Source organism: Cajanus cajan, chromosome 3, assembly GCF_000230855.2.
Source record: "Cajanus cajan strain Asha chromosome 3, NIPB_CcT2T_4, whole genome shotgun sequence".
Lineage (NCBI taxonomy): Eukaryota > Viridiplantae > Streptophyta > Magnoliopsida > Fabales > Fabaceae > Cajanus > Cajanus cajan.
In genome coordinates this window covers 16,956,336-16,969,316 of record NC_138519.1, presented here as the reverse complement: position 1 = coordinate 16,969,316, position 12,981 = coordinate 16,956,336, and the positions used below count along the sequence as shown (strand labels likewise).

The 12,981-nt window shown below is 29.4% G+C and overlaps 1 protein-coding gene and 1 pseudogene across 2 annotated transcripts; both read left to right on the top strand.

Annotated features, from left to right (window-relative positions):
* Positions 1–1,614: 1,614 nt before the first annotated feature.
* LOC145955617 (uncharacterized) lies at positions 1,615–6,560 on the top strand (annotated as a pseudogene). Its single transcript, XR_014432281.1, has 6 exons — positions 1,615–4,304; positions 4,527–4,865; positions 4,965–5,078; positions 5,300–5,436; positions 5,760–5,951; positions 6,047–6,560. The product of XR_014432281.1 is annotated as an uncharacterized LOC145955617 (transcript).
* LOC145955618 (uncharacterized) lies at positions 6,557–11,384 on the top strand. The gene is made up of 5 exons (XM_083070584.1): positions 6,557–6,914; positions 7,029–7,110; positions 7,233–7,300; positions 8,151–8,292; positions 8,420–11,384. Exons 1-4 carry the CDS (start codon positions 6,801–6,803, stop codon positions 8,286–8,288), a joined length of 402 nt encoding a protein of 133 aa, XP_082926710.1. The 5' UTR covers positions 6,557–6,800; the 3' UTR covers positions 8,289–8,292; positions 8,420–11,384.
* Positions 11,385–12,981: the final 1,597 nt, after the last annotated feature.

Genomic DNA, 12,981 nt, shown 5'->3' with positions numbered 1-12,981 from the left:
AATTGACAAATTCAAAACTTAAAACTTATCTAATTAGATTCACCTATATGAAAACTATGAAATTCAATTAACATTTGAATAAAAAAAATTATAAACATAGAGAAAATCATGTGAAAAATTATGTTTTATGAGCAATTACAAAATAACATGAAATTAAAGTTTTAGAATTGTTTTCGTCACTTTTTGGATTTATTTATATAGAACTTTCATCATGTTTAAAACACTTTTTTATTTTTTTAAACTTCAAGTGTGTTTAATAATTTTCATATAAGTGTATCTAATTAGACAAGTTTTAAATTTTGAATTTGTTAATCAAATATTCAAAATTGTCTCTCAGTATTAATATAATTATCGTTTCAAAAGGATCAAATAGATCCAAATTTAGGAGATAAAAAACTAAAATGAATATTTTAAAAGATAAAAGTCCAAAATAAATATAAAAACAATAAGATAAAAGACTAAATATAATTTAATCTTTAATTTAGTAAGATACTCGATCAAAAGAACTAACCTAATTTCTAATTAGGAAAAATAGGCACTTCTGTGCCTCTGTATTTAAAAAAAAAAAAAACAATAGTGGGTAGTTATTTAAAATATAAGAGGTTTGAAAACTAAATGTCATTGAAATAGAAAAAAGAGAATAAATAAATAGATAAAAGATAAATGATACTGGTTTGTATTTAAGGGGGGTGTATTGGTTTAGGATTTCGTAGGATTTTAAAAGACTTTTTTTGAGTAAAAAAGTCCATTAGTATTCAATCAGGATTTTATGTCACTTAAAAACAATCCAGTGGTATTCAATCTGGATTTTCAGGATTTTTTAAAGAGTCCATTAAAATCCACTAGTATTCATTTGAGATTTTTTACAACTTAAAAACAATCCATTGGTATTCAAAAATTTAAGGATTTTAAAGGATTGTTGTGTGAGAGGGATTTTGAAAGACTTTCTAGTGTTATCTATAAATACCAGATTCATAAAACAATCCCATCCAAACCCATCGTATTTTGAAGGATTGTTTGAAATGATTTTTCAAGTGTTTTAAGAATTTTCAAGTGAGTTTTTCATCTTTTTTTTCTATGCTCCTGTCTTCTCCATTTTTTCTCTACTAATAATACTACACTATTGTTCATTACTCATATATAATACTATTCTCATACCATTCTCCTATTTTGTGAAACTCTAATATGTAAATGATAGTGTCATTGACTTGTTTTATTTTTCTGTTCGTTCTCTTTAATTGACTTACTTTATTTTATTCTATGTAGTTTAATTTGTTCCTTTATATAACACAAAAAAAATACTTGAAATTTTAACTTTTAAGTGGTAATTTTTTTTATGACACACGTTAAGAAAAGAAAAAGGTGAAAGATGAAATTGATATCATAATCTCAACAATATATATATATATATATATATATATATATATATATATATATATATATAAAAGATGAATTTGTTAGGGTTTTTGTGAGTAGAATGAGATAAAAATGGATCTTAGTAGGGGGAAGAACCCTCTTAGCATAAAAATTGCGAATTCTCTCTTTCCCTTGAATTTGTTACTCTTATCCCTCCTCCTTTTATAACTCAACAATTATTTTATTTTTTTTACTATGAATTTTTCTTTTTTATTTTTATATTATGAAATTAAGATTTTTTATATTTTAAAAAAAGAAAATTAACATAAGACATTGCAATATCTAATTTTTTAGGGTTTAGGATTTATGCCTTCATTAACTTATTTTTTTAAAAAGAAAATATTGTTAAAATATTTGTTAGAATAATTTATATTTATAAATATTGTTAAAAATTATCATATATATATATATATATATTCTCTATATCTAAATACTTCTGTTTATATAAAAAAAATTATATATCTAAATATTTTTTCAGTATCGAATATACTAATTTTTTTATATAAAAAATTATTTTATGTTTCTATATTTTCGTTTTTACATTTTTTTTTTATAATAACTGAGGTATTTGATCCATTTGGATAGCAAAAATATATTCGATCCTGTATGATGGTGTGCTTCTAAAAATAATAATATAATTTTATTGATTTTGTCTATTATCCGTAATTATTTATATAACTATTTTTTAACATATATTGTTTTAGTAATTCAAATGGGAGATTCACAAGGAAATAATAAAGAAAAATGAAAAGAGAAAGAAAACTATGAAGCTTGGATTAAGGATGATTCCGATGAATTGTTACAATTGATAGTGGATGCTATAAAAAGAGGATAGAATATTATAGAGAATTATTATTATTATTTATCTAGACATTATTTTTTTTATTTATTATTTTTATCTTTGACTCTTTTTAAATTTGAATGTATAATTTTTTTTAAATCTTATCAAATGTCAAAATTTCACAAAATCCCACAGAATCCATTAAAATCCTAATTTAAAAGTCTTGCAGAATCCATTAAAATCCTGATTTTAAGTCTTGTAGAATCTTGCAAAATCTTAAAAGTCATGAAAATCCTGCAAAGTCTTTTAAAATCCGCAGGATTTTTTTTAACTAAAAAAGTCCTTTAAAATCCTAATCCAATACACCCCCCTAAATGTATAAAGGTTGATTGTAAGATAAATTAAATTGATATGATGTAAAAATATTATAATTCAGCGTCATTAGATAGATTCTTAAATCAATATAATTTTGTGCACAATCTTTAATAAAATATTGAATACACATTCGTATAATATAATATATAATATATTATATGTTATAGAATTTGATATCTATAAATTGGCTGTAAGGAGTAGGCTCATATGATACAAAGAAAGAAGTGAATTGGATTGCGTGAGAGCCTTACTCTGAGACCTGCTCTGACTGGTGAGCAATTCATACCTTCAACATGCTACATGGGAGTTACGCCACATGCACGTGCTTTTTTATGCATCATCTTCTCCACCAATTTCATCTTTTTCTCTTCTTCTTTGCACGCCATGACCCACTTATTCTCATCCAACCAGATTAGCTTTCTTTAATGAATTCAACTTTCACTCCGTTTTCCATCAACTCTCCGTGTTTGGGGAGATGATCAGAGTTTTTGTTTGATTCAATTTTTTAATAGGATATTGGAGTTGAGTTTAAATGCATTCGACATTCTTGTTTGTTTCTGTGCTTTCAATGCTTTAATTTTGCTACCATGCGGGATATTTTGTGGATTTGTGTAGTTGAATGCTTTTAGGGTTTTTGTTGGTCTTGTTTTCTCAAATTCACTTTTTATCTGTTGATTTTCTTTTGAATAAAATGTTAATTAGGCGTGAATCCAAATTAATCTAACTGACTTAATCATTTTGTCTCGATTACTTTTAGTATTTGGATTAAATCTAAATCAACTTGTTCAAACGGATGTTGGATAATAAATTTTGATTTTTAAATTTAACTTAATTCAATTCAACCCTAATGTATAATATATTATTAAAATTATGCATATAATATTATAATTATATATTTTGAATTCAAGATACTTAGTATTTTAACCCTACCGCCTCTTTATCTCACACACAACATACAAATTATAGGAAAAAAAAAACATAATTTTTTTTTTAAAAGTTGTAACAATGAACAATACTTTAGAGACTTTACTGTTTGTTGTTGTTACAGATTAAGATTTTCTCTTTAATCAGACTAAAACTGTGTGTATACAGATTCAAATTATATACAAAAATTATTTAATGACTTGTATATTAGTATTTTCAAATACATGTGGTAAATGTTTATAATATATAAATAAATATTATATTTAATATATAAATTATATTTAAAATTTAAATAAATAAATAAATATGTTTAAATATATAGATTGTATTTTAGATTTATAATAAATAATTTATATATAACACAAAATAATTATTTATTGATGATTTATTTTAGAAAGTTTAAGCAACGGATTAAAGCTATCTTTATTGGAAAAAATTATTATCAGTCTTGTTTTATCTGATTCTGAGAATCCTGATGCCAGGCTGAGTGGTAAGTATGAAGTTACATTTTACTTGACTAATAATGTTCATGGTCATTTCTATATCATCTATACTGTGTCAATATTATTTTTCCGTTTATATATAGTATATTTGACCTGAAATATTGCTGGTGTATAGGCAAATCTTTTTGCATGGCTCGGATTGAGGAATTGTTTGCCAATCCTGGTTCTTGGAGTTGCAATGAGCAAATTCACAAAATTATCATGGTTTCCTTTATGCAGATATTATCACTTGTGAAGTTCAAAGACAAGCCAACTTTTGCCTTGACTCCATTGCTTCCTGAAGAGATGCATGAGGCTGATTTAAGGTGGTAATGTATTTAGTAATCCTTACTACCATTTTATTAAGTTAACTACTCATCATTGGGTCAATGATATTGAAAACTTATTTGATTTAATTACTGAAATAAGTGGTTAACATAAAACTGGCAACCATTTTTCAATACAATCATATATTTGTTGTATAATATTAGTTATCAATAGTAATTAATTCAGTTATGATGTTTAATTAGTTATCCATCATTTTACAGGAAGATGGAGTTGTTCCACAAGTGTGGAGAAAATGATTTTGATGATATATTTTGGAAGACATGCAGAAGGAAATAAAAATGGGAGATATTGTGAAGGAACAAGGCTATGGATGCACTGTTGATGTCTCAAAGTGCAAGGAGATATTTTCTCCATTCTCATCTCTAACTGATAATATGCTATCTAAATTACTTGGTGCAATTGCTTATAGTCGTACTGGGGTGGAGGAAAACCAGAACACATACTTAACATTCCCTGCAGCCAATGGATCCAACGTGTCTGAGTTGCCACCTCTTAACTCTTGGAATATTGATGTCTTGGTAGATACAGTTAACCATCTTGTGAGTTTTATTCAATAGGACTTAAAGTTCCTCTCATTTTTTTATTGCCTTTTGAATAAGAAAGTAAATCATTTCATTTTTATGTGTTTTCTGATACAGGCACCTCAAACCAACTGGATATGTGTCATGGAAAATCTTGATCATGAAGGGTTTTTCCTTCCTTGTGAAGAAGCATTCCTTTTTCTCATGTGTGTGTATAAACATGCCTCTAAGGTATGATATCAGAACCTTAGATATGCTTTTCCCGTAGCTTAGCTGATTTAAAATCAGTTTTGATACAAGTTAGAAATAATTTTTAGAGCTTCTTTGCTGAAAAATAAAGAATTTTTTCTAGAAGAAAAGTTATCAAATCCATTTTTAATCTTGTATCTAAATAGGCTTTTATATGCAAACTTTGGCATAAAATTCTGAATGTATGAAAATATACCTAGCAGGAACCATTTCCTCTCCATGCCATATGTGGATCTGTATGGAAGAATAGTAGAATATTGAGGGTCAGCTGTCTTTCCTTAAATACGCTGTATTAGCACCACCAGAAATATTTACCTTTGCACACTCGGGAAGATTGCTGGTATGATGATCTGTTTGTACATTTAGACCTGTTTGGATAAATTATTCCAAAAGCACTTATAGGAAGAAAAAAATTAAAATAAACTTATTAATGAACTAAAACTAAATTATACATGAGTTAAAAATAAGATTTTTGAAAAATTGATAAAAAAGAAAATTTCTACAAATTAACTTATATTTAAGCTAATTTTAACTCATGAAAAACTTTTTTTTTATTTTATATTTTTCTCTCTTAAAAGTATTTCTAGAGAAGTTTATCTATGTTGACCATTATTGTTTCTTGTTCCTATCGCCAAATTCTTATGACAACAAATTGCTGTGCAGGCATATGTTGATGCAATTAATGGCCACAAGCTTCAAAATGGCCATGCAAATCATGCATGGTTGTGTCTTGACCTTTTAGACGTCCTCTGCCAGCTAGCCGAGAAGGCTCATGCCAATAATGTTCGATCAATCCTTGATTACCCTCTTAAACACTGTCCTGAAGTGTTGCTTCTTGGGATGGCACATATTAATGTACAATCTAATGGATTCATATTTGTTGGTTCTCAACAATTACCTATTCTATGTCTTTTCTTGATTCATGTAGTTTACATTTGTTGTTCTTGCAGACTGCCTATTATCTCTTGCAACGGGAAGTATCTCTGATTGTTTTTCCCAAGATAGTAAAAAGTGCTGTAGGCAGTGGGATGATTCTACACCTTTGGCATGTTAATCCCAATCTGTTCTTGAGAGGGTTTATGGATTCTCAAAACAATGATGCGGGCAGCATTATAAGAATTGTGGACATCTGTCGGGAGTTAAAGGTTGTTCTCTTTTTAAGTGTGTTTTTTTACTTTTATTCATTTCAATCATTTTCCTGATACATAGATAGATTGCACTAAGTTGTTATGGTTTTCTTGATTTTGTTATATTTGAGGATTACAATTGACTATTGATATGATTAAAATAGAAATAATGCATTAATAAAATATATAAGTAAAGAGTAATTTTTATCTTATAAACCAGTTTTATAAGATTAAGTTAGGTTCATAATAAAAAATCTCCTTGTAAGATAAGAATTGTTTCTCACTTATATATAGATATATCACTAGTGGATGTGGCCAAAATAGAAATAAGGCATTAGCAAAGCATATAAAGAGATAGCAATCCTCACCTTATATATTGATCTAGACTCAGTTTGCTTTCTTAATATGTTTTAATAATAAGCGAATCTCACTTTCATTGAGCCCTTAGTTGCAAGAAGCCTTCAAGTTTGTCTTCACGATTCACAAATGCCAATCTCTTTTCTTTTTTACAATCTTTTGCCATTTTTAACTCATGCTTCTTGGTGGTTTATAGATTCTATCATCCGTGGTGGAAATTATGCCCTCTTATTATAGTATAAGGTTAGCAGCAGTGGCATCAAGAAAAAAATTCATTAACCTCGAGAGGTGGTTGAATAGAAACTTAACTAGAAGCAAGGACATCCTTTTTGTGGTAACAATAATACCTTTCCTCGTTCTTTGGATCCTAATTTTTTTTACAAACTAACTTCACAGATTTAGAGTCTAATTTTTTTTACAAACTAACTTTTTGTTGCTACAATTGCAGTTACATAGTACAGACAGAACCTCGTCAAGGCTTTCTTCTAATCCTTGTTTTGTTGGTCCTTCCCGTGGATCTATTTCTACTGGTATATTTCTATCACTTGTGTTTCTACAGTTACATAGCCTGTTGCTTTGCATAAAGACATAAATTTATGCTTTCTATTTCTGAAAATATGTTGTGCTCCTTTGATATGTGCATCTGGTGTAGGGTTTGGATCTGCCTTGAACACTGAAACTTTGGTTGCTGCTGCTACGAAAATAGAAAGTCCTATTGAGGTACTCTCTAGCCTTGTACAAAAGATTAATCAGACTGGCTACTTTTCTTCAGTTTTGATAATTGATTCGTTCAGTTGTTTATATTATCAATGATTTTACTTATCTGCTTATAAATAATTTTGAAGAGTTTCATGTTTCACCTAAGGGATATCTTTGTTTACCAAAAAAAAACATCTAGCTTGTGAGAGCTGCACTTTCCCTCACATTTGATTTTGTTTAAATTTTCTAATTAAGTAGAGATGAACTACACACACTCTCTATATTCAAGTATTCGTGGTTTCAAAAATCTCTCTCCTATAAATGTGTTCTTTATCCCTTATCTCCTGATTCTTTCATCTCTGTCCTTATTTAAAGTAACAGGTCCCTCATCTATTATTTCATGGAGATTTTCTTTGATTTCTTGGGGATAGACTATCCTTATTTCTTTTAACTTTCATACCGATTTAAATTTCTTTGATTTAAAATGGCTTATGATTATTCTTTCTCCTAATTATGAGGATAACAAAGTATTCTCCCTATTTAATTTTCTTACACTTTATTGTCATCGATAAATGAAATTATTATTGAATTTTATTTATTATGTTGACAATGATTTTATTAAGTATATTTGATATTATTCTGTATACAAATTTATTAAATTTTGTCAAGGTCATATGATAGATATTTACTCTAATTATATGATATTAATAATTTTTCACTTTTCAAAATAAATAATTGTGATCCTAAAATTATTTAACTGGTACAATGCATGAACTAAAATACTAGTTTTAATTTAGTATCTTATACAAATCTAAATTTTGATTTCCTTTACTTGGAGTAATTTAACCCTAATTTTATATTATGTTAACAGGCTCCGGACTCAGATGTTCAAGAAAAGATATCATTTATAATTAATAATGTTTCTGGTGCTAATATTGAAGACAAAGCAAAAGTGTTTGCTGAAATTTTGAAAGAGCAGTACTATGGTTTGCACAGTATATGGTTATGAAAAGGTTAGCATGATTCATAAGTCAAGTCATGTATCATGTAATTGCTTAAAACAATTGCATCCATGTAGAGATATGGGGCATGCTATATATATTGGTACCTTCATTTATACCATTTGTTATTTATTTCTAGAGCAAGCATTGAGCCAAATTTCCATGACTTGTACTTGAAATTCATGGATAAGGTTAATTCAAAGGTTTTAAACAAAGAGATTGTGCAGGCAATTTATGAAAATTGCAAGGTTTGAGCCTTGTTTCTGTTCCCTGCTTGATTGAATTGACAAGTTGTGTTGATAATATGAAATCATACTTGGTGTTTGAATATTCTTCAGGCTCTTTTAGGATCAGAGCTCTTAAAATCAAGTTTAGAAGAACGCTCTTTGCTTAAAAATTTGGGGAGCTGGCTTGGGAAGTTAACAATTGGTCGTAATAAGGTTTTGATGGCTCGTGAAATAGACCCAAAGTCTTTGATTATAGAGGTAATTTCCAAATTGAATATATTTCAGGAGCAGATGGCCCTTAAATTGGTCATTTTCTTATCAAATTGTTTTCCATGTTGTAGGCATATGAGAAGGGGCTAATGTTCGTTATTATTCCATTTACATCAAAGGTATAATTTATGATTGTAATTATCTGGTTCAATATTTATCATTTAATTATGTGTGCTGACTCTAATTATAACTATCTTATGTTTCTATATAAAACACATTTTGTCGTCAAATCCCTTTCAAAAAACATCTCTCAAAAGAATGGCAAGAAGAAACAAAGGTAATTAGTCAACAAATAAATCAACTAGCTAGGATACAACCAATTGCTCGGAAGGAGATGAAGAAAATAAAAAAATGGTTTCAAGAAATCGTTTATATTTCTTCTAGGTTCTTTCATTTAAAACCCATTATTTAATTTCATTATTTTATGTGATTTTTAATTAAATTCTCTAATATTTTTTTTAATTACAGTATAAGTGTTCATCAAATATCTCAGCCAAAAAATGACAGAGAAAAATACTATAATATCTCGAGTGCATCATCTCCCATAAAAGTTGTTGAAAGTAGGATTGATAAGGATGTGGAACAAGCTAGTGGGATGAATCCATTAATAGTCACTTTCAATAGTTTATCCAGAATGATAGTGGATAAATATCCTAAATTGAAGTTCGCACTTTTTCCATCAGGACTTCCAATACTTATTGATAATAACCAACAAACTTGTTCAACTAATTCGCATCAAATTCCTTCAAGAGTGGACAGTCAAAGTAAAAGTAGAAGGATAATGCTTGATCATTATGAAGCAGATAATAAATATTATATAAATTATCAACCCATGTCTCAGTATATATATAATTGATGGAAGAATTGTCTATGTTCAAATACCAAAAGTAAGTTCCATCAATTATATACGGAGACATGGGTTGATAATTTACATAATATTTATTATCTGCTTCATAATGATCAAGCAATATCCTTCTACTTTCACTTTGACTGTCCACCCTTGAAGGAATTTGATGTGAATTAGTTGAAGAAGTTTGTTGGTTATTATCAATAAGTATTGAAAGTCCTGATGGAGAAAGTGTGAACTTCAATTTAGGATATTTATCCACTATCATTCTGGCTAAGCTATTGAAAGTGACTATTATGGATCCATCCCACTAGCTTGTTCCACATCCTTATCAATCCTACTTTCAACAACTTTTATGGGTGATGACGCATCCGAGATATTATAGTATTTTTCTCTGTCATTTTTTGGTTGAGATATTTGATGAGCACTTGTACTGTAATTATAAAAAAAATATATTAGAGAATTTAATTAAAAATTACATAAAATAATGAAATTAAATAATGGGTTTTAAATGAAAAAACCTAGAAGAAATATAAACGATTTCTTGAAACCGTTTTGTTATTTTCTTCATCTCCTTTCGAGCAATTGATTGTATCTTAGTTGATTTGTTTGTTGACCGATTACCTTTGTTTCTTCTTGCCATTCTTTCGAGAGACGTTTTTGGAAAGAGATTTGATGACAAAATTGTTGAGCTTAGAGGAGCCTGAACTTGATGAGGTCAAGATTATCTCTAAAACTTAAAGGAGTTTTGATGATCACAAAATGTGTGTCAAGGACAACAACAAACAACAACTTAGAAGACAAAAACAAAGTCAAAGAAAGTGCTATGTAATAGGGATTAGTATATAAATTGTTTTGAATGAGTTTATATGTTATGTGTGCTGTGTGCATAAGCAAAATCTATATCTAAACTAATTAGAGAGTGTATGATGATGAGTTAAAAAGACTAAAAAGTTATTTTGAGACTTAAAATGAAGTTTTGAAAACTAACTCAAAATAATCGATTATCATTAAATATAATCGATTATTCCAGCAACAGGCAGAATGGGATGCCTTGCTGCAATAATCGATTATTTTCCAAATAATCGATTATCCCAGAAATAACTCTCTGGAATAATCGATTATCCAGAAAAATAATCGATTATATTGTTCTTGGTTGGTTTCCAGAAAACCTGAAGAACAAAATAATCGATTATTCTTTAAAATAATCAATTATCTGGTTTTGAAACTTTTATAAATAGTTTGAACTTTTAGAAACTTCAGATAAGAGTTAGAATTGATAATCAAATTTAGAAAAGCGTTTTTGTGGAGTCTTTGTGACAATCTTGGAGAGATTTCTTTGTGAATTCAAGAAGAAAAACGTTTGTGAAAAACCTTGAAAGAGATCATCATCATCATCATATTCTTGAAATGGGAAGATTAAGACTTGCTTCTGAATTCCAGGTGAATTCGTTCCTTGATTCTTTGTGAATATTTGTAAAAATCTTGAGAAGGGTTTCTCAAGTGGTAAGGATTCTTGTAGTGGGTTTCTACAAGCGGTGCTTTCTTAGGGTCAAGAAAGTGGTTATCTTTAGTGTTGAAGTATATGCATGTGTGGTATGCTTGTAAACCTTCTTCCTTAAGATAGTGGAACAAATCTTGATCAGGTGCTGATTGAGGACTGGATGTAGGTCACATGTGGAGTGGCTGAACTAGTATAAAAGACTTGTGCAATCTTCTTCTACCTTTATCTTTTACTTTGAGTAATATCTTGGTTGAACATTAAAGAAGATAATTCTTGATTAACATGTGTGTGTGAATCACTACTAGAAAAATTAAAATTAGAGAGGGAAAAAATCCGTCACTAAACTTCATAAAATCCCTTATAATAGAATGATTAAGCGTATCAATACTCTGAGATCAAAGCAAGATGAATAACTCAAACTCTCCCAGTGGCTTGAAATATTATGTAGAGTCTCAGGATGGTTTTATAAATTCAATACACATGCACCTTCATGTGAAAGTTATTTGTGCTTGATATGATAATGTTGACTCAATCTTAAATATCAACAAAGATCAAACTCCTGACAACTGTAGACAAGCTTTCATACAATGTCAAAGGTCAATTATCTTTAAAGCTTTGGTTGTTTGGTGGAGGCCTAGGAATGGGCTTATACCTCTAAGAATGAGAAATTGGTATGTGACAAAAACAAATACCATTCAAAGATTATAATGATAAAAATATGCCGGTGCCACATACAAAAAAATGGCACTAGATACTAGTAAAATATTATATAATGGAACTGACAGAAAACAGAACCAAAGAACAGAAGATATTGCTAATACTCATCAAGGTACCTTGTTTCACAACAGGAGACATTACTGACATAGATTTTCCTTCCTGACCTGAAAGATACAAATGAATATATTATAGAAACAAGTCACAAGTATTTGGAAAAGATACACTGATGGAAGTCTGGATGCTAATCCTTCAAAATTAATGGGAATGTACACAAAAGCCAAACAACAACCAACGTCCTCTTTGGTCAAGGTATACTCAAATGTACCTGCTGACACTAACAAAAAGCTTCTGCATAGATTTTCCACAATGAAACAAGAGTAAAGAGCTTAGTAAGTGCAATGAGGGATGGAAAAAAATTAAATTTTTAAACAAAACAAAAGCAGGAAGCATCCCCAAAGCACTGTAAAAAATGCAATTCTAATTTGCAAAAGCACAAATCAAAAGTCTAGAATAAAGGAATTTATATTTTAAATTGATGCTTCCATGACCTTTAGTAAAGTGCAAAAAAGAGAAGACAGACGCGGAATCCCTGTTTTCCCGTAACCAAGAAATGTTCGGCTATGATGCTTGTTTCATTTTCAGCACCCCCTAAAGTAATAAATGTCAAAATAATCGGTGATCTACGAGAGAATAGCAAGGTCACTGCAACTGGTATTTTTACAAATGTTGAACGAAGCTTATTTTTACAGAGCATAATGAAAGCTTAAATAAATAAAAGTATAAAAACTGAGGAATTGCAAGAATGAAAGCGAGAAACAGAGCAGAGAAGCCATAAAATACCTAATAGAAGGAGGTTGGTGGCCGGCGAGGGACTGTTGGAATGATTTAACACAGCTGGAGGTGTGGTGGCCGGCGAGGGACTGTTGGAATGGTTTAACACAAAAGGAGGTGTGGTGGCCGGCAAGGGACTGTTGGAAAGGTTTAATGGAGAAGGAGGTGTGGTGGCCGGCGAGGGAGTGTTTGAACCGTTTAACAGAGAAGAGAAGGAGGTCTGCTAGGGCAAGAGGAAGGTTCAAAACAAATTTTGTGTATCACAAGACTAAGTTATAAAAATAAAAATAAATTAATTCTTTATG